Source organism: Pholis gunnellus (assembly GCF_910591455.1).
Source record: "Pholis gunnellus genome assembly, chromosome: 23".
In the NCBI taxonomy this organism is placed as follows: Eukaryota; Metazoa; Chordata; class Actinopteri; order Perciformes; family Pholidae; genus Pholis; species Pholis gunnellus.
In genome coordinates, this window is record NC_136550.1 from 12,077,263 (window position 1) to 12,099,073 (window position 21,811).

At 42.1% G+C, this 21,811-nt stretch overlaps 5 protein-coding genes across 5 annotated transcripts; 4 read left to right on the forward strand and 1 right to left on the reverse strand.

Moving 5' to 3' along the window:
• Positions 1 to 241: 241 nt before the first annotated feature.
• Positions 242 to 3,269, forward strand: LOC306714397 (UDP-glucuronosyltransferase 2C1-like; the record flags this gene model as incomplete). The annotated part of the gene is made up of 1 exon (XM_079184420.1): positions 242 to 3,269. One exon carries the CDS (start codon positions 242 to 244, stop codon positions 1,826 to 1,828), a length of 1,587 nt encoding a protein of 528 aa, XP_079040546.1. The 3' UTR covers positions 1,829 to 3,269.
• Positions 3,270 to 4,779: 1,510 nt separating this feature from the next.
• Positions 4,780 to 8,353, forward strand: LOC306714812 (UDP-glucuronosyltransferase 2B15-like). Its single transcript, XM_079184952.1, has 2 exons — positions 4,780 to 4,823; positions 5,323 to 8,353. Exon 2 carries the CDS (start codon positions 5,326 to 5,328, stop codon positions 6,910 to 6,912), a length of 1,587 nt encoding a protein of 528 aa, XP_079041078.1. The 5' UTR covers positions 4,780 to 4,823; positions 5,323 to 5,325; the 3' UTR covers positions 6,913 to 8,353.
• A 979-nt stretch (positions 8,354 to 9,332) lies between these two features.
• LOC306714951 (UDP-glucuronosyltransferase 2B15-like) lies at positions 9,333 to 13,388 on the forward strand (the record flags this gene model as incomplete). The annotated part of the gene is made up of 2 exons (XM_079185148.1): positions 9,333 to 9,400; positions 11,799 to 13,388. Exon 2 carries the CDS (start codon positions 11,802 to 11,804, stop codon positions 13,386 to 13,388), a length of 1,587 nt encoding a protein of 528 aa, XP_079041274.1. The 5' UTR covers positions 9,333 to 9,400; positions 11,799 to 11,801.
• Positions 13,389 to 15,662: 2,274 nt separating this feature from the next.
• LOC306714476 (G-protein coupled receptor 4) lies at positions 15,663 to 17,729 on the forward strand. The gene is made up of 3 exons (XM_079184518.1): positions 15,663 to 15,733; positions 15,822 to 16,666; positions 17,077 to 17,729. The coding sequence occupies exons 2-3, from the start codon at positions 16,083 to 16,085 to the stop codon at positions 17,498 to 17,500; spliced, it is 1,008 nt and encodes a 335-aa protein (XP_079040644.1). The 5' UTR covers positions 15,663 to 15,733; positions 15,822 to 16,082; the 3' UTR covers positions 17,501 to 17,729.
• Positions 17,730 to 18,061: 332 nt separating this feature from the next.
• LOC306715077 (prostaglandin D2 receptor 2-like) lies at positions 18,062 to 21,368 on the reverse strand. Its single transcript, XM_079185308.1, has 2 exons — positions 21,291 to 21,368; positions 18,062 to 20,081 (listed from the first exon to the last, which is right to left on the reverse strand). The coding sequence occupies exon 2, from the start codon at positions 20,016 to 20,018 to the stop codon at positions 18,882 to 18,884; it is 1,137 nt and encodes a 378-aa protein (XP_079041434.1). The 5' UTR covers positions 20,019 to 20,081; positions 21,291 to 21,368; the 3' UTR covers positions 18,062 to 18,881.
• Between the last annotated feature and the right edge of the window lie 443 nt (positions 21,369 to 21,811).

A 21,811-nucleotide genomic window follows, 5' to 3' on the forward strand; every position in this document is an offset into this window, starting at 1 on the left:
GTTTAACATAAGCTGAAAACTGTCATATCACAGACTACAAGGTCTACATTGAAAAAAAAAAGAAAAAAACAATGGGAAATGACTGTCAATGCATGTGATATTACCAAAAATGTTATATACAAATGAGACATGCTATTTTCTTTTGTTTGTCACAATCAGGTTTAGACATACACAATATATGAGATGTACCTTAAAGTTACTGGGTTTGACAAGTCTAATCTTCTCTGTCTTGTCCCAGGAAATGTCTGGCGTGATCCCTATATTCCTGACAGGGCTCTGCTTCGTATTGCTAAGGCCCACTTGTTGCAGCGGCAGCAGGATTCTGGTAGTGCCTGTTGATGGCAGCCACTGGATCAACATGGAGTTGATCCTCCGAGAGCTGCACTCCAGAGGCCACAACATCACTGTGCTGCGCTCTGCCAAGAGCTGGTACATCCCTAGCACTTCTTCGATTTATACCTCTATTAATGTGAGCATGCTGGAGGATGAGTCGAACAGGAACTTCTACAATAAAATGCTACAAAATGTTATGGAATGCCGCCGGTCGCCGCATTTTATAAGCACCTTCTGCCAACAGCATTTGATCACATCCATGTTGGGAAAGGGCCATGAGATCCTTGCTAGAGCAGCTGCTACAATGTTAGATGACCCTGTTTTTATGAAGAAGCTGCAAGATGCCAAGTTTGACTTAATGTTAACGGACCCTGCTTTGACCTTAGGGGTTCTTCTGGGTAGTTATCTCAAGCTGCCGATGGTTTTCAATGTGCGCTGGATTAATAATGGGGAGGGCCATTACACCATAGCTCCCTCTCCTGTCTCCTATGTCCCCGTGTCAGGAAGCGAACTTCATGATCAGATGGATTTTCTGGAACGAAGCAAGAATATGTTACATAATCTTTATAGTTTTGTTGAACAACACTTTGTCATTAACCCTCCCTACTCCGATCTGCTCCGGCGGCATTTCCCTCCTGGGACTGACCTGCTGTCGTTGGAGCGGGCAGCTGATATCTGGCTGGTGAGAACGGATTTTGTCTTTGAGTTCCCTCGACCCACCATGCCCAACGTGGTCTACATAGGGGGGTTCCAGTGCAAACAGTCCCGTCCCCTCCCTGTTGAGCTGGAGGCCTTCATGCAGAGCTCCGGGGAGCATGGGGTGGTGGTCATGTCTTTGGGGACATTTGTATCGGCCTTGCATCGTGAGGCCACAGAGGCTATCGCTGCGGCTTTTGCTCAACTCCCTCAGAAGGTGGTGTGGAGGTTTGTGGGTGAAAAACCTTCATCCCTGGGGAACAACACCCTGCTGGTGGACTGGTTGCCTCAGAGAGACCTCCTGGGACACCCTAAGACTCGCGCCTTTGTAGCCCACGGAGGAACCAATGGCATGTATGAGGCCATTTACCACGGCGTTCCCGTTCTGGGCCTGCCCCTGCTCTTTGACCAGTTCGACAACCTACTCCGTCTGAAGGTACGCGGGGCAGCTCGGGTGGTGGAGGCCAAATCAATCACCAAAGAAGACTTCCTGGAGGCTCTCAAGGACATCCTGGAGACTCCCTCATACCGTGACAACATACAGCGTCTCTCACAGCTACACCGCGACCGGCCAATGTCTCCCATGGACACCGCCATCTTTTGGATTGAGTACGTCATCCGGAACAAAGGAGCAGCCCATCTGCAGTCAGCAGGTTTTAATCTTCCTTGGTATTCCTACTTCTGCCTGGATGTGGCAGTTTTAATTATGGCCCTTATTGGAGTCTTTGCCTGGGCTTCAGTCTTCGTCTGTAAGATTCTCTGCTGCCGAAGGTCCCGGAGGAAGACGAAAGCAGAGTAACGGATTGGAACATAAGTCATGCTTACAAGTGTTTGTTGGGGGAAGAAACACTCAAGCATCCACAAAAAAGTGGAATTTAACAGCGACTGATTCTCATTTACAATTTTGAAACCTTTCTGTCTCATATTCTAACTATTTAAAATGAACATTATAAATTATGTTTGTTGGAAATACAGACAATCTTGTCATATAAATGCTTTTGCCAGAGATTTAAAATAAATACTTACGAGAAGTCATTGCTCGTTTCAAGGAGATTCATCAGTTTTGGGGATTTATCTGGAACTGTTTGGAAATCCTACAAATTAGTTTAAAACGTTAATCATAGTGGGCTCTTTTCAAGCCTTTTGAAGCTAGTTTTCACAAACAACTGAAAAGTCCATAACTTTTCACCACAATGTGTTATCAGAATGCTCTGACACGAGAACAAGCAGGTGGAAGGTGGTACAACACTTATTCTGAACGCAAATTTAAATCAATTTGAAATATTGCAAAGGATTTGTTTACCTACATGAGTATTCCATCATATCATTCAAAGTGGTTTATCAAAGATCTCACAGACAAAAATTGTGACAGCTGCCACCTGACAGCCCGTGAGTTTCCTCACTTCCTGTATCAAACAAACACTTTGCATGAAGAGGAACCTACTGAGAGCTCACATCATGGACTCTGGAGACAAAATCTAAATCCTCAAGAAAATAACAGGACACCATATTATCCTTTTTATTCTAAATGCTTTTTTCAATTATTTTAAATCTATTCTTTTCTACAGGGCTCTGCCGACACAATTCTGACAAACGTATGTAAGTTGTGCAATCACATTGACCAAGAAGTTGCACGTTATAGCAAAAACAGTCTGTGCTAACATACCAACATGATGTGTACATGATAATGGCCTACAGACATTTTGTCATCATTCTATGAATGTAAAAAGCATGTATGAAGGGAAATGTCACGCACTATACGAATGCTACACAGTACCTTTAAAGAGATTATATTGCAAACACACATGGAGTCCCATCATGAGATCACTTCAGTGCACACCACAAACAAAATGTGAGATTGTGGTGAACACAGTTGTAAACAAACAACAACTTGTTTAGACTTTAACTTTGTCTCAAGTGTTTCTGTCTCCCCCTGCTGGATTTCCTTCCATTTAAAAACCCGGAGAACCAGAATTCTCATTGTGATGCATAATTGGGTCAACTTCTAGACTTAGACGTAAAATAACACTGTGTCAGCTGGTGTTAGCTGTCAAACAAACTTTTTTGTAACTTTTGAAATGCAAACTTGAATAGTTGTAGACAACATATAATGTGTGTCTTGATGCATATACATTTTGCGATTGTTGTACTTAATTTTACTTTACCTTCGTCAAATCAAATTTGAGCCGTTGAAGATGTTGGATATATTCCTGAAAAAGAAATAAAGATTTCATGATGAATTTGATTTTATGTCACTAAGATGACTTTTTTTCTCAAATGAAATCTTCTAGGATCCAATCAAATTCACAGACATCCCGCCCCCTTCTCATACAAAATGCTTATTTGCCAATCAGCTGTCAATTTAACAGGTTACGCTGCAGTGACACAGTAACGTTAGCCGATGTTAGCAGAGCAGCAAGTACACACCAGGTTTGACAACAGCCAGGCCAGTAAAAGGCAAAAAACATAGTATTTCTGTAAGGAATGGCTAACACAGTCTTTTTTTTTTTAATGTGAATGACAAATGTGTCTAATTTGTGATGCAAGCATGTCAATTCGCAAAAGATGCAACGCCGAGTGGCGCCACTGCACCAAAGTTCTCAGAACAGCAGTGGTTGATATGTTATTAAAGGACCATACATTTAAGACACAAATTTTAGTTTTTTACAATCCGACTAATCCAACTAATCCAACTAATCCAACTAAAACATTTTTGTGAAACAGCATTCCCTATATCATATGTTTTCTTTCATGAAGCTTCTGCACCAGGACCAAACTTTCATCCCCGTTTCAGTCTGACGTTTTTTTTAACTGCACACCATTTCCTATCATTCCATCCCATTCAATGTGGTCAGTACTTAATCATTTTATGTGTTAGATGTTAATAGAGACTAAGATTTCATACGTAAAATTAATTTATGTTTTATAATAAAGGCTGAGCAAAACTACTGAACTGCTGTACAGTTCATGAAAGGCCTTTCCCTAAACCCAAGCTGCATCTCTGTGGTCGGCTGTTAACTTGAATAGTTCCGTGGTTCAGGTTCATACAACTCCACAGAGGCAGAGGAGAGGAGGGAAAGGCTGCAGCTCACTGATATGACTGTTGAACTGTGCCTCTTGCTGTTGTTGTAATCACCAATGCTTTATTATTCCCTCTGCTGTGTGACCTTGCTGCTTCCTCCTTCCCTCGTTCCCTGCCACTCCCGTCTCACACACTCTGACTGTGTCCAAGTTTGGATTGTTACCCAGTTCTCCCTGAAGTTTCCTCAACAAGCCGGTTGTAAAGTCAGCGCATTGAACTTGCATGTGAGAGTCCGATAGAATCTACAAGGAAAACATCATCCAAAGATGTGAAACGAGCAGCGATCTGGAGCTCAGCGGGAGTAAACTGATGAGTCACTTTGCATTGAGACACAATATGTTGATTGGACAAAAAACGGCCATCCATATGATAACTTTACTTTGCACAGATGTTCTCATGTCAAGAGAAAGACATTAAATGACTTGACACAATTAAGACAAATGCAAAATGTCGGATCACTCAAATTACAAATCCATCAAAATGCACTTTACCATACTTACATCATGCCTATACAATTGTCCTTTGCTCTTAATAACACTACACATAACTTTAGTAGTAACTTATAACCCACATACTGGACTTTGACCTGTTAGAATAGGGCCTGTGTGTAGAATATAAGCTGTGTGGAAACACAGATCTCACACAGTATCCTGGCTCTCAGAGGACGTGGAGCTGAAGCCAAACTTCTGGATTTTGATACAACAAGAACTAGGTGAGACATTTGATTAACTTTTAATTTAACAATTTAACAACAAAACACTTTTGCTAAACACATTTTATTACTAGTATTTTATACAGGACAATTTACAAGATATATATGTTCCAGCCCAATTTACAAACCCAGAATTTCCACTGTAAAATATGTAAATATATAAATATATGAACAAAATGTATGACAAGCTAAAGGCAACTCAAGTCTTTTCAGACATTAGTGACACAATCTCCAACATCCACCTTCTCTTACTGTTTAACATAAGCTGAAAACTGTCATATCACAGACTACAAGGTCTGCATCGAAAAAAAAAGAAAAAACAATGGGAAATTGGTGCAAATGACTGTCAATGCATGTGATATTACCAAAAATGTTATATACAAATGAGACATGCTATTTTCTTTTGTTTGTCACAATCAGGTTTAGACATACACAATATATGAGATGTACCTTAAAGTTACTGGGTTTTACAAGTCTAATCTTCTCTGTCTTGTCCCAGGAAATGTCTGGCGTGATCCCTATATTCCTGACAGGGCTCTGCTTCGTATTGCTAAGGCCCACTTGTTGCAGCGGCAGCAGGATTCTGGTAGTGCCTGTTGATGGCAGCCACTGGATCAACATGGAGTTGATCCTCCGAGAGCTGCACTCCAGAGGCCACAACATCACTGTGCTGCGCTCTGCCAAGAGCTGGTACATCCCTAGCACTTCTTCGATTTATACCTCTATTAATGTGAGCATGCTGCAGGATGAGTCGGACAGGAACTTCTACAATAAAATACTACAAAATGTTATGGAATGCCGCCGGTCGCCGCATTTTATAAGCACCTTCTGCCAACAGCATTTGATCACATCCATGTTGGGAAAGGCCCATGAGATCGTTGCTAGAGCAGCTGCTACAATGTTAGATGACCCTGTTTTTATGAAGAAGCTGCAAGATGTCAAGTTTGACTTAATGTTAACGGACCCTGCTTTGACCTTAGGGGTTCTTCTGGGTAGTTATCTCAAGCTGCCGATGGTTTTCAATGTGCGCTGGATTAATAATGGGGAGGGCCATTACACCATAGCTCCCTCTCCTGTCTCCTATGTCCCCGTGTCAGGAAGCGAACTTCATGATCAGATGGATTTTCTGGAACGAAGCAAGAATATGTTACATTATCTTTATAGTTTTGTTGAACACCACTTTGTCATTAACCCTCCCTACTCCGATCTGCTCCGGCGGCATTTCCCTCCTGGGACTGACCTGCTGTCGTTGGAGCGGGCAGCTGATATCTGGCTGGTGAGGACGGATTTTGTCTTTGAGTTCCCTCGACCCACCATGCCCAACGTGGTCTACATAGGGGGATTCCAGTGCAAACAGTCCCGTCCCCTCCCTGTTGAGCTGGAGGCCTTCATGCAGAGCTCCGGGGAGCATGGGGTGGTGGTCATGTCTTTAGGAACGCTGGTGTCGGCCTTGCATCGTGAGGCCACAGAGGCCATCGCTGCTGCTTTTGCTCAACTCCCTCAGAAGGTGGTGTGGAGGTTTGTGGGTGAAAAACCTTCATCCCTAGGGAACAACACCCTGCTGGTGGACTGGTTGCCTCAGAGAGACCTCCTGGGACACCCTAAGACTCGCGCCTTTGTAGCCCACGGAGGAACCAATGGCATGTATGAGGCCATTTACCACGGCGTTCCCGTTCTGGGCCTGCCCCTGCTCTTTGACCAGTTCGACAACCTACTCCGTCTGAAGGTACGCGGGGCAGCTCGGGTGGTGGAGGCCAAATCAATCACCAAAGAAGACTTCCTGGAGGCTCTCAAGGACATCCTGGAGACTCCCTCATACCGTGACAACATACAGCGTCTCTCACAGCTACACCACGACCGGCCAATGTCTGCCATGGACACCGCCATCTTTTGGATTGAGTACGTCATCCGGAACAAAGGAGCAGCCCATCTGCAGTCAGCAGGTTTTAATCTTCCTTGGTATTCCTACTTCTGCCTGGATGTGGCAGTTTTAATTATGGCCCTTATTGGAGTCTTTGTCTGGGCTTCAGTCTTCGTCTGTAAGATTCTCTGCTGCCGAAGGTCCCGGAGGAAGACGAAAGCAGAGTAACAGATTGGAACATAAGTCATGCTTACAAGTGTTTGTTGGGGGAAGAAACACTCAAGCATCCACAAAAAAGTGGAATTTATCAGCGACTGATTCTCATTTACAATTTTGAAACCTTTCTGTCTCATATTCTAACTATTTAAAATGAACATTATAAATTATGTTTGTTGGAAATACAGACAATCTTGTCATATAAATGCTTTTGCCAGAGATTTAAAATAAATACTTACGAGAAGTCATTGCTCGTTTCAAGGAGATTCATCAGTTTTGGGGATTTATCTGGAACTGTTTGGAAATCCTACAAATTAGTTTAAAACGTTAATCATAGTGGGCTCTTTTCAAGCTTTTCGAAGCTAGTTTTCACAAACAACTGAAAAGTCCATAACTTTTCACCACAATGTGTTATCAGAATGCTCTGACACGAGAACAAGCAGGTGGAAGGTGGTACAACACTTATTCTGAACGCAAATTTAAATCAATTTGAAATATTGCAAAGGATTTGTTTACCTACATGAGTATTCCATCATATCATTCAAAGTGGTTTATCAAAGATCTCACAGACAAAAATTGTGACAGCTGCCACCTGACAGCCCGTGAGTTTCCTCACTTCCTGTATCAAACAAACACTTTGCATGAAGAGGAACCTACTGAGAGCTCACATCATGGACTCTGGAGACAAAATCTAAATCCTCAAGAAAATAACAGGACACCATATTATCCTTTTTATTCTAAATGCTTTTTTCAATTATTTTAAATCTATTCTTTTCTACAGGGCTCTGCCGACACAATTCTGACAAACGTATGTAAGTTGTGCAATCACATTGGCCAAGAAGTTGCACATGATAGCAAAAACAGTCTGTGCTAACATACCAACATGATGTGTACATGATAATCGCCTACAGACATTTTGTCATCATTCTATGAATGTAAAAAGCATGTATGAATGGAAATGTCACGCACTATACGAATGCTACACAGTACCTTTAAAGAGATTATATTGCAAACACACATGGAGTCCCATCATGAGATCACTTCAGTGCACACCACAAACAAAATGTGAGATTGTGGTGAACACAGTTGTAAACAAACAACAACTTGTTTAGACTTTAACTTTGTCTCAAGTGTTTCTGTCTCCCCCTGCTGGATTTCCTTCCATTTAAAAACCCGGAGAACCAGAATTCTCATTGTGATGCATAATTGGGTCAACTTCTAGACTTAGACGTAAAATAACACTGTGTCAGCTGGTGTTAGCTGTCAAACAAACTTTTTTGTAACTTTTGAAATGCAAACTTGAATAGTTGTAGACAACATATAATGTGTGTCTTGATGCATATACATTTTGCGATTGTTGTACTTAATTTTACTTTACCTTCGTCAAATCAAATTTGAGCCGTTGAAGATGTTGGATATATTCCTGAAAAAGAAATAAAGATTTCATGATGAATTTGATTTTATGTCACTAAGATGACTTTTTTTCTCAAATGAAATCTTCTAGGATCCAATCAAATTCACAGACATCCCGCCCCCTTCTGACACAAAATGCTTATTTGCCAATCAGCTGTCAATTGAACAGGTTACGCTGCAGTGACACAGTAACGTTAGCCGATGTTAGCAGAGCAGCAAGTACACACCAGGTTTGACAACAGCCGGGCCAGTAAAAGGCAAAAAACATAGTATTTCTGTAAGGAATGGCTAACACAGTCTTTTTTTTTTTAATGTGAATGACAAATGTGTCTAATTTGTGATGCAAGCATGTCAATTCGCAAAAGATGCAACGCCGAGTGGCGCCACTGCACCAAAGTTCTCAGAACAGCAGTGGTTGATATGTTATTAAAGGACCATACATTTAAGACACACATTTTTGTTTTTTACAATCCGACTAATCCGAGTAATCCAACTAATCCAACAAAAACATTTTTGTGAAACAGCATTCCCTATATCATATGTTTTCTTTCATGAAGCTTCTGCACCAGGACCAAACTTTCAACCCTGTTTCAGTCTGACGTCTTTTTTAACTGCACACCATTTCCTATCATTCCATCCCATTCAATGTGGTCAGTACTTAATCATTTTATGTGTTAGATGTTAATAGAGACTAAGATTTCATACGTAAAATTAACTTATGTTTTATAATAAAGGCTGAGCAAAACTACTGAACTGCTGTACAGTTCATGAAAGGCCTTTCCCTAAACCCAAGCTGCATCTCTGTGATCGGCTGTTAACTTGAATAGTTCCGTGGTTCATGTTCATACAACTCCACAGAGGCAGAGGAGAGGAGGGAAAGGCTGCAGCTCACTGATATGACTGTTGAACTGTGCCTCTTGCTGTTGTTGTAATCACCAATGCTTTATTATTCCCTCTGCTGTGTGACCTTGCTGCTTCCTCCTTCCCTCGTTCCCTGCCACTCCCGTCTCACACTCTGACTGACTGTGTCCAAGTTTGGATTGTTACCCAGTTCTCCCTGAAGTTTCTTCAACAAGCCGATTGTAAAGTAAGTGCATTGAACTTGCATATAAGAGTCCGATAGAATCTACAAGGAAAACATCATCCAAAGATGTGAAACTAGCAGCGATCTGGAGCTCAGCGGAAGTAAACTGATGAGTCACTTTGCATTGAGACACAATATGTTGATTGGACAAAAAAAAGCCATCCATCGGATAACTTTACTTTGCACAGATTTTCTCATGTCAAGAGAAAGACATTAATAACCTCTTGAACCCTAGGCCTATTTTTAGCCCTGTGCTCTAAAATGTCCCACCCTTACGCAAAGGGGCTTATCTCGCTAACTACAAGGTCTATTTGAATAATTTAAAAGGCAAAATAACACAAATAAATGTGAGCTTTGTTAATATGTGTACATATCATTGTATATGTTACTGGTAAATGCTGAAACGAATGTTACACACAGCTCAAATTGAAAATGTTCATGTTCGTTTTTTTATTCTTTGCCTAAAAAGCACTTTTATTGATTTTAAATGATGCACAGGCAGGCCTAAACTCTCCCAAATCATATCACAACATGTCAGCAGTCCTTTTAAAAAAAGAATTGGCTTTGATAGAGTGAAGTATGCCTGAGAAATCAATGCCGGTGTACAGGTCAGCTGAGGTCAGCCAACGTCAATTCTGATTTTGGAAGCAGCCGATATAGCTGCTTTATTGTACTTGCTAACTATTATTAATACTATCTAACTTTATATTTCACTTCTTTTATCACTAATAGTGTTCAATCTATCTAATACAGAAGTTTAGCATCATTTTGAGAGCCTGGGCCATATGAAAACTTGTAAAATATGGCTCATTTTCATCAGAATTTCAGTTTTACATGATGTATTTGAACCTAACACAGCCTGTGATTGGCCGATTTGCGCAATTCCCACAGTTTTGAACCCGGAAGACTCTGGGCAGTGTAGTCATTCGTTCTTTGAGTTGTTTACAGAATTTTAAGCCAGTAAAATAATCCAAAACTGTGATCCGCCCCCATGGGTCAAACTCATTGGCCAAAACTGAAATTATTACTCATTCGTCATAGAAGCTCGTCAGAGACTCAGTTTTTCCACAGAACGAGCAGAGAGACAGCTTCGAAATGTCGCCACGGATACATTTTTTTTTTTTTTCGATTTTCATCCAGGAAACATCTAAAAGGTACGGAGTGTTTCAATGTTTATGATGATGGGCTGAGTTGATATCTGTGGCAGATCAATAGTAACGTTCTAATGGTTTAAAGTAGAATAATTTGGAGGCGATAGTTCGATGCAGTTTGTTCTCCTCGTGCTGCTGGATATGAAGTGTGTGTGTAAAAGTACCGTAGATCGTGGCTGGGATCGATAATGGTGAACATTGCTCGGCTTCTCCTGGTGAGAAATAGGTGAAATTGTGGTAGTACTTGTAGTACCTTCAAGTACTTTGTCTATATATATGTTTTTGAGTGATTTAAAATAGGTTACATGGTCCATTTGATCAGAATCTCTTCGTCGTGTACGTTTTTGAAATATTTTAAAATATCATTTCATTCGTTCTCAAAAGTGATTTGTACTACATGTGTACACTCTTCTCCCCCCCTCTAATCCCCCATTTGGGGCACTCTCGGGTTTTAAATGACTTGACACAATTGAGACAAATGCAAAATGTCGGCTCACTCAAATTACAAATCCATCAAAATGCACTTTATCATACTTACATCATGCCTTTACAATTGACCTTTGCTCTAAATAACAATACACATAACTTTGGTAGTAACTTATAACCCACATACTGGACTTTGACCTGTTAGAATAGGGCCTGTGTGTAGAATTTAAGTTGTGTGGAAACACAGATCTCACACAGTATCCTGGCTCTCAGAGGACGTGGAGCTGAAGCCAAACTTCTGGATTTTGATACAGCAAGAACTAGGTGAGACATTTGATTACATTTTAATTTAACAATTTAAACAACAAAACACTTTTGCTAAACACATTTTATTACTAGTATTTTATACAGGACAATTTACAAGATATATATGTTCCAGCCCAATTTACAAACCCAGAATTTCCTCTGTAAAATATGTAAATATATAAATATATGAACAAAATGTATGACAAGCTAAAGGCAACTCAAGTCTTTTCAGACATTAGTGACACGATCTCCAACATCCACCTTCTCTTACTGTTTACCATAAGCTGAAAACTGTCATATCACAGACTACAAGGTCTGCATCGAAAAAAAAAGAAAAAACAATGGGAAATTGGTGCAAATGACTGTCAATCCATGTGATATTACCAAAAATGTTATATGCAAATGAGACATGCTATTTTCTTTTGTTTGTCACAATCAGGTTTAGACATACACAATATATGAGATGTACCTTAAAGTTACTGGGTTTTACAAGTCTAATCTTCTCTGTCTTGTCCCAGGAAATGTCTGGCGTGATCCCTATATTCCTGACAGGGCTCTGCTTCGTATTGCTAAGGCCCACTTGTTGCAGCGGCAGCAGGATTCTGGTAGTGCCTGTTGATGGCAGCCACTGGATCAACATGGAGTTGATCCTCCGAGAGCTGCACTCCAGAGGCCACAACATCACTGTGCTGCGCTCTGCCAAGAGCTGGTACATCCCTAGCACTTCTTCGATTTATACCTCTATTAATGTGAGCATGCTGGAGGATGAGTCGGACAGGAACTTCTACAATAAAATGCTACAAAATGTTATGGAATGCCGCCGGTCGCCGCATTTTATAAGCACCTTCTGCCAACAGCATTTGATCACATCCTTGTTGGGAAAGGGCAATGAGATCCTTGCTAGAGCAGCTGCTACAATGTTAGATGACCCTGTTTTTATGAAGAAGCTGCAAGATGCCAAGTTTGACTTAATGTTAACGGACCCTGCTTTGACCTTAGGGGTTCTTCTGGGTAGTTATCTCAAGCTGCCGATGGTTTTCAATGTGCGCTGGATTAATAATGGGGAGGGCCATTACACCATAGCTCCCTCTCCTGTCTCCTATGTCCCCGTGTCAGGAAGCGAACTTCATGATCAGATGGATTTTCTGGAACGAAGCAAGAATATGTTACATTATCTTTATAGTTTTGTTGAACACCACTTTGTCATTAACCCTCCCTACTCCGATCTGCTCCGGCGGCATTTCCCTCCTGGGACTGACCTGCTGTCGTTGGAGCGGGCAGCTGATATCTGGCTGGTGAGGACGGATTTTGTCTTTGAGTTCCCTCGACCCACCATGCCCAACGTGGTCTACATAGGGGGATTCCAGTGCAAACAGTCCCGTCCCCTCCCTGTTGAGCTGGAGGCTTTCATGCAGAGCTCCGGGGAGCATGGGGTGGTGGTCATGTCTTTAGGAACGCTGGTGTCGGCCTTGCATCGTGAGGCCACAGAGGCCATCGCTGCTGCTTTTGCTCAACTCCCTCAGAAGGTGGTGTGGAGGTTTGAGGGTGAAAAACCTTCATCCCTGGGGAACAACACCCTGCTGGTGGATTGGTTGCCTCAGAGAGACCTCCTGGGACACCCTAAGACTCGTGCCTTTGTAGCCCACGGAGGAACCAATGGCATGTATGAGGCCATTTACCACGCCGTTCCCGTTCTGGGCCTGCCCCTGCTCTTTGACCAGTTCGACAACCTACTCCGTCTGAAGGTACGCGGGGCAGCTCGGGTGGTGGAGGCCAAATCAATCACCAAAGAAGACTTCCTGGAAGCTCTCAAGGACATCCTGGAGACTCCCTCATACCGTGACAACATACAGCGTCTCTCACAGCTACACCGCGACCGGCCAATGTCTCCCATGGACACCGCCATCTTTTGGATTGAGTACGTCATCCGGAACAAAGGAGCAGCCCATCTGCAGTCAGCAGGTTTTAATCTTCCTTGGTATTCCTACTTCTGCCTGGATGTGGCAGTTTTAATTATGGCCCTTATTGGAGTCTTTGTCTGGGCTTCAGTCTTCGTCTGTAAGATTCTCTGCTGCCGAAGGTCCCGGAGGAAGACGAAAGCAGAGTAACGGATTGGAACATAAGTCATGCTTACAAGTGTTTGTTGGGGGAATAAACACTCAAGCATTCTCATTTACCATTTCTGTCTAACTATTTAAAATGAATAATTGTAATCATGTTTGGTGGAAATACAGATAATCTTGTCATATAAATGCTTTTGTCAGAGATGTAAAATAAATACTTACGAGAAGTCAAGGCTTGTTTCACACTTTGTTAAGTGTTAACACTTTGCATGAAGAGGAACCTACTGAGAGCTCACATCATGGACTGTGGAGACAAAATCTAAATCCTCAAGAAAATAACAGGACACCATATTATCCTTTTTATACTAAATGCTTTTTTTCATTTATTTTAAATCTATTCTTTTGCAAACACACATGGAGTCTTATCATGAGATCACTTCAGTGCACACCACAAACAAAATGTGAGATTGTGGTGAACACAATTGTTTTTGTAGCATTTGGCCAGGTCAAAGAGAGGGCCTAAACACTGAGGGGGGGGGGGGGGGGGGGAGGACACTTTGGTCACTAGACTGTAGCAGAGCTGAAGAACATTCAACACAGTATGGCAACATGTTTTTACAAGCCTTTTTGGAATTCTTTTCCCATCTGCACAGATTTAAAAAAGAGTATCTCTTCAGTGATTGGGCAATGTATGGTGGTGATTCAGAGCTAAAGGGACATGGAAAATGGGCTGCATATTAACATATACAGTATGCCCAGATACTGTAGTTCACACCTTATTCCACTGAGCCACCAACAGGCCCCAGATGTAGTGCTGATAATAGTCATAGTATGGTGATAATGCATTTCAAGAAGGACTAATCGAGTAGATATTAGAAGAAAGAGCAATATGTTCCTGTAGTCCTGTCTCCTGTCACCAGTAAACTGTCTTTTTGAGTGGCAGAAGGATGTCGCAATGAGGTTGCCCGTTTTCTCACTGCAGCTTCCTGTGTGATTTTTTATTTTGCAGAACTCAGTTCTGGCACCAAGCTATAGACCTTCTTTGGCTTAGTGAGCCCTATTGGGGTTCTAATAGCCCGGTACCTCAGATGGCTTCATCCCCATCTTTCTATGTACAACTCCCTGTTCCATGACAAGATGTAATAACAACCACCTGATATCCGTCGCTCCATGTCCTATGTGGTGTATATATAGAGGTAAGGGGACCTTAATGTTGAGCTCTGGAGAGCATGAGGTGGTAGTAATGCCCCAGGGGACTGGTCAGTTTATTCGTCACAATCTTGGATTATTTAATAAATCAGGCATTGGTGACATTTTTAAAGGAAACAAAGTGAGTGATTAGACCCTCCTCCCCTTGAAACCATGTGGTAAAAATACTGCCTAACACCCATTGTCTTAACAAACCCATTCTTCCTCAAAACAATTTCAATTGTGTAAGTTTTTTAATTCCCACTGGTGCACAAGCAAAGTTCACCCTGGGTAAATTACACTCATGTACTTTCTATTACGTGGATAAATGTAAAAAGTTATTTTCAAGCATTTGATTTTATACATCCACTTTTAGTGCAATGCATGTGTTTTCTGCTTCAGGGCTTTTTGTATGGTTCCTCTTTCTGTTGTTCTAATCTTGTCCGTCAATCAACTCTATTCTTGGATTTTGTCACTGAGGGGGAGAGTACTTTGACTTGCATTCATTCTCTGGAGACTAACCCTACTGTACTGTAAGTGACAAGCCAAACAAAAGTTGCTGGTTCACTCTTTGAATCCCGTACACTTACACACATTTAAAGCTAGAGTTGGTAACGTTCTTCAAAAACATTTAGCATCTTGCTTACTATTGCTTCTGTTTTAAGATTACCAATCTAAACTTAAACAAGATGCATAAAATAAACATAAAATGAAATACTCTTCTCTATTCAGTTATGGAAAACAAATCTAAATTTTCTAAATTCAATTTGGAAATACTTACATCGTAAAAACACTATTCACGTGTTGAAAAGCATGTTCAAAGACAGCATAGCATAAGGGTTAATGTGTTTGATGGCACGTAGCCAGCGGCCGACACTATAAAGGGCATTAGTGGACAATACATCAGTTCCCTCCCTCACAGCTCCTGTCCATTTCAATCATCCTGTCTGCTACTGAAGAAAGAGAGCCGGAGACCAAGAGAATGAGAGAGTATATGTTTTTGTTCTGGGCCAGAAAGGCTCCTGCCTCAGGATGTTGCCTTTAAAGCTGAAGAAATGGGTTTCCTGTGGAGGAAACGATCACAGAACAGACAAGGCTTGGTCGAGACACCGTGTTCCCAACATTTTTTTAACACAGGTCACCCAGCCGCAGAGCGGGCAGCACACTTTTGTGGGACAAAGTTGGTCTCATAGCCTCGAGTGGTGAGTAAAAACTTCTTGTTTTGGAATATATAGTTTGCACCTGCTGATGCTAAACCATTTCAGAATGCTCTTGATTTCTGCTCTGCAGGTGTTTGTCTCGCCTGATGGATCCTGGATGCTTTGGAGATTGGTTGACTGACAGCACATCATCTGAGCCTGATCTTTTCCACAGGAGAATGCATTTATAAATAATATGGAGTCGACAAATGACAACTGGAACCAATCAGAGTTTTGCTTTGAGTGAATGAATGGGTATTTCTACACCAACTCATCATCCTGCAACTGTCAATCCCTGCCTGAGTAAGGTCACCTGTAGTTTCCCATGTGAGGTGCTTTTACCAACAGAGACATGTCGTCCAATGACAGCTGCAACCTCCCGTTGGACACGGACACGTTTGGCCTGACCTGTATCTATGGCCTGATCTTCTCTTTGGGTCTCCCCAGCAACCTGCTGTCTCTCTGGGGACTGTACCACCTGGGCCGCTCCGGTGGAGGAGGCTGCCAGCTGGTCTACATTCTCAACCTGCTGCTATCAGACCTCCTCCAGCTGCTCACCCTACCACTGTGGATCCTTTATCTCCAAGGTGGTCACCGCTGGCCTTACAGCCAGCTAACGTGCGAGCTGGTGGGCTACGTGTTTTACGTAAATGTCTATGCCAGCGTCATGTTCTTGTGCCTGATAGCGCTGGACCGCTGCCTGGCCATCGTGTACCCGCTTAGCAGCCGCAGAGTCCGGACTGTCCGGGTGGCAGCGTTGTCTGGCGTGGCAGTTTGGACCCTCACCTTCCTGTTCTGTCTGAGTGGACTGCTGCCGTCCGTGTTTGACTCTGATAGACTGCTGTGTCTGGAGCAGTACCCAGTCAGCCCCAGATACGCCCGCTTCAAGATCACAACGGTGGCCCTGGGCTTCCTGCTGCCATGTGCCATACTCGGGTGAGTTAACCCCAAGTTCCCAGTGAGGACACTCCCACACGTTGCGTTTCCAAATCTGTTCAAAGCTTCTGTGGTCAAATGAGTCGACAATTTACAATGCACAAGAACTTATTTTGTGTCAAAATAATACAAATGGTCAGAATTGTGCTACAACAGAAGGGAAGCATACTATTTACCAACCTCAAGTTAAAATAATCTAATAAAATGTATGAAGAGTATTGCAACATGAACTGAAATGTAGCTGAAAAAACATATTGAGGGCCCCCTTTGTGATACAGAGCTACTTTTCCTTGCTTATGTGTGGTACAGTTTGACAAAGGGAAATGGTATAATGTCCTTGGGGAACATTATATAATCAAATATATTCTGATGGCTGATGTTCTTATTTGCAACTCTGCTTGCTCCCTTAGATATACTTCAGCCCACATTGGGGTGACACTCCGACGATCTCCATCTCTCTCTGACCATGAGCGGCACAAAATCGTGGGCATCCTCGTCGTGATCACCATCAACTTCATTGTTGTGTTTGGACCCTATCACCTCGTGGGCGGATACAGATTTGTGTCCTTGCTGCTGACTGACGAGCCGTGTGGAATGGAGCGTTCCATTTTCCTCATCTATCGCCTGTGCTACGGTCTGACCAGCCTCAACACCCTGCTGAATCCCCTCTTCTATATCTTCCTGTGCCCCGATGCCCGGCTAGAGCTGCAAAGATCCTTGCCCTGTTTGGGAAGGGGGCAAAGCACACACAAAAAGATTAGCCTCAGTACCAGAGCTCCCTCAGACAACCAGAGGGAGAGCGAAACTGGACATAATAATCTTCTAGAGATATAACTTGGATTTTACCTCAGAGCTGAGCTCCTGGTTTTTAGTCAAAGCAAGTGTGCCACCATGTGGGAGTGCATGTGTACAGTGTGTTTCAACTCTCAGCAAATGCATTCATTTGGGTGCTTCAACCTCATCAGCTACAAGAGTTCAATTCCACTAGTTCAATTTTCAGTTACTCGTCATGATCTAAACTGTTTCAGGGGAACACAGATCTCAAAGTGCAACTGTTGCTGACATAAACTCAACACATATGTAATTCAGTACAAATATGCCAAAAATCCTCTCTTTTCTGATATCCAATACCATTCCCAAATTATACAACCAAAAGAAGATCCATCTATTTACTAGATTGTTTTTCTGACTAGTGTATGGAAATGAATCAATCATTTCACAATCAAACTATGTTTTTTTACTGTCATGTTACAATTAAAATTGTATCAATTAAAAATTCATGTTCAATCACATGTTTGCTGTCAGTCATTTTAAATAGAAAATGTGTGAATCTCTGCTGAAACACAAGCATGACTACATGATCGCAAGGGAAGTGACACACCTAAATGTTTTTTCGTTTATTAATGTTTAGAAATGTCACAGCATTAATGCATATAGACACTACATGAATGGAAATTATTACAATAATGGACATTTATGACAACAATTCTTTATTATAAGCATAATGGGCAAAAAATAAGAAGCGCATTCTGTATCTCAAAAATGTTGCCTGTGTCAGCTCCTGCTGATAACATCTAGTGAGAGACACATGTTTACAAAGCAAGAAACTAAAAAGAAGCAATAATGTATGGGTCATTCAACAAAGTCAAGTCAAAATAAGAAAATACTGTATGATTGTTGTCATTAAGTACACACTGCAGAGTAATGCTGACTAAATCCTTGAATGCTCGTGGGAATATAACCAAAAATGCTATAGTGATATCAGTCAGATAAGAAAACAGTTTGAAGAATGGTCGAGACATTTAAAGTACCATACATTGTAGTTCAGGGGATCTTTCCATCAATTACATGTAATACATCCTGTCCTGTGTTTAGGATATTTCTTCATTTTTCATTTAACAGTTCTGTTTATTTCCAGCATATTGGAAAGAATTGTGAATAAATGGCTCATTAATAGGCCAAGTCTGCCACTAGTCATCCATCTGACCGTGGCCTACCTGCCCAACTCTACTCACTTTCAATAGGCCCCTTTCACAGCAGCCATTTTGACATGTCATTGCAAGGTAAACACAGGTGTTATTAATCACCTGTCATAATGGCTGCTGTGAAAAGGGCCTACAGGAAGCGATAGGAGGTGAATGTTAGTTGATAGTTTGTAATGATACTAAGCCAAGAAGTAAACAGAAGCCTGGCCATTATTGTAATACGTTTTCATTCAGTTCTCAGCAGGGATAGCAAGACTTTCATTCTTCTCCTGATCCTCTCCCTTCAGACAAAAGGTTGTAATCGAATTCTTCTGCTTCAACACAATCTCGGTGGTGGAGATAGAGCTGTGAACGGTGCTGCGGCGTCGGCCAAACTCTGCCAGATCCTCAGACAGGACACTCTCCATCACCGCACCCAGAGAATGTTTGATCTTCTTGCACAGGTCAGGGCAGCTGAACACGTACAGAATGGGATTAAGGACACTGTTAAGGAAGCCGATGGTTGCTGAGATCGGGAGGACCTTGCCTGCAAGTATCTGGGAAGGATGCCCACTGGGAGCCATCACCTCCATGATGATGAAGAAGTGGTACGGGGCCCAGCAGAGTACAAAGCTCACCACCACGGCCACCACAAGCCGAACGAAACGGAAAGGGCGCCGGTGGCCTCTGCGTGCCAAGCTGGTATTGACGGCGGCATAGCTGAGGATGATGATCAGTAGAGGGATCAGGAAGGACAGAAAGAGCTTCATGAAGGCTAAGGCCTCTTTGCGCTGCTTACATAAAGACCCCAGGTCAAACGGATCAGCAGGGAGGAGTTGAGCAACATTGTAGTAACACTGGATCTTGCCGTTAGCTTGAACAATGGTATCACGGAATATGTAGAAGGGGATGGTGAAGACCACAGCCAAAGCCCAGATCACGCCACATATCCTCCCCACTAGTTGGACGTTCCTGTGGTTCTGGGCCCAGACGGGTCTCAGCACCACCAGGCAGCGGTCCATAGAAATGGCCGCCAGCAGGAAACCGCTGACAAACATGTTGAGAAAGAAGATGGAGGAATGGATGCGGCAGAAGGTTGTGCCCAAGGTCCAGGTGCTGCCGCGGGCCATGTAGAGGGTGAAGAAGGGCAGGGAGGAAGTGGCCAGCAGGTCTGAGGCTGCAAGGTTCAGGATCCAGACACTAATGACAGAGCGACGGACACGGAAGCCCACTACCCCCAGGATGAGGAGGTTCTCCAGGATGCCAATGGAGGAGAACAAGCCATGGAGGGAAATGGTGAACATGCTCAAAGAGCTCATCTTGTCTGTTTGGTTTGATGGGTGATAAATGCTGATATTTGCCCTCAGGCCGACAGGACAGTGCACCATCTTGGAGGGCAGACGTCTTGATGTCGAACTTTAAGTTGGCCTTTTGTTTCACGCTGATGTGATCTATGACAGAGATTAGAACATACAATGAATGTCCGATTCTATGCCCATTCAGATATTTAGAGAATTCTGTAACAATAAATAGTTTTAATTCATGCAAAAACAGTTTAATGTTCATGACAAGACACATATTTGTGGTTATTCTCATTATGCATAATCCGGTTTTTGGCTAGAACACATTTTGACGTGTTTCCCAAGCACCAAGAACAAGAAACACAGCAGAGGTGTGAAAACCAAATGTCAAAACCAAACTACCTCCAGACAAGAGAAGCATTACCAAATCAAATGCTCGGGGCAAAACACAAGGATCGGACACAAGCTAGTTCACTTTAAGTTCTCATTGCTTTGACATGACATCTATTGCACTTCTGTCCATCCTGGGAGAGAGATCCCTCATATGTTGCTCTCCCGAGGACAGAGGATGTGTGTACAGGTTGAGGCAAATTTGTGATTTGTGAGCTATACAAAATAAATTGAATTGAATTGAATTAATATCTTCACTGAACAACAACAGTCCATCTTTGCAAACTTTGAGAAAATTGTGTTTTATTGTAAAACTATAATATACTTGCTATGAGTCAAACTTGAGTTAAAGAACAGCATTTTTCGTCGCAGTTCAACAGCTGAAAGAGAAAGTATTTTTCTGTTTGCAGACCGTGTGGTGCCATCGTGTGTCTTTGCAGTCTTATCTTTCACATTTCCCACATCCTCTATAGTTCTGTTCATTGTGTAACCTTTCGACTATTTGATCATGTCACACAGCATGCCAAATATCTCTGCATGTTGATACGTTTAAGGTATAGTAATGAACTTAAGAGGCTCTGATGAAACACAATGCATGCTTATAAGATTAAATAAGATAATCCTTTATTAGTCCCGCAGTGAGGACATTTATACCGTTAAACCTGAGGCGTTCACATTTGAAATAAAAAGTGTCATTCTGAAAATGTATCACTTGTTTTCAGCCTTGAGTTAAGCAAATGTTAGTTTAGCTCGGCCATTTGTGGTTACTACTCTGTTGCAAACTCTGCAAAAGCAAAGACACATAAGAAATGACATATTATATCTGGTGATAGATCTTAATAATTTAAAAGCAGAAGTGAAAAAACATCTTTAAATAGATTAAACTGTCTCGTTGCAAGATTCTTACACTTGTGAAATGCGCGCGACCCCTCGTACACAGACCTCCTGGAGAAAACATAAATCCCTCACCTTTTCCTCTGTCCCTGGTGGGTCTGACAAGATCTCTGTCATAATGTTTCTGTATCACACGGTAGCACTTGCCTCATGGGCGTATGAGCACAGAACAGAAATAGGAAGTCACAAACTTTCCAAGAAAACAAGTAGAGCTAACACCAACCCAATTTGACTGAACCTCAAGTCAGGCCTCTGATATGGGGTCAGATCAGTCTCAATAATTGCAAATGCACACAGATAGACTCACAAATGCAAACAGAAAGATTCACAAATGCGCACAGAACAATTTACAAATATATTCGATTTACAAATGCACGCAGAACAATTCACAAATACATTCCAATGCACAAATAAATAAATTACGATTTATATAAATGTAAAAAAAAAAATCACAAATATATTTCTGCATTTGTATGTATTTGTGTGTGGATTTGTATGTATTTGTGTGTGGATTTGTATGTATTTATTTGTGGATCGCACTGCATTCATTTGCAAATCGCTTCACATTCATGTACGGATTTTTGAGACTGTTCTGC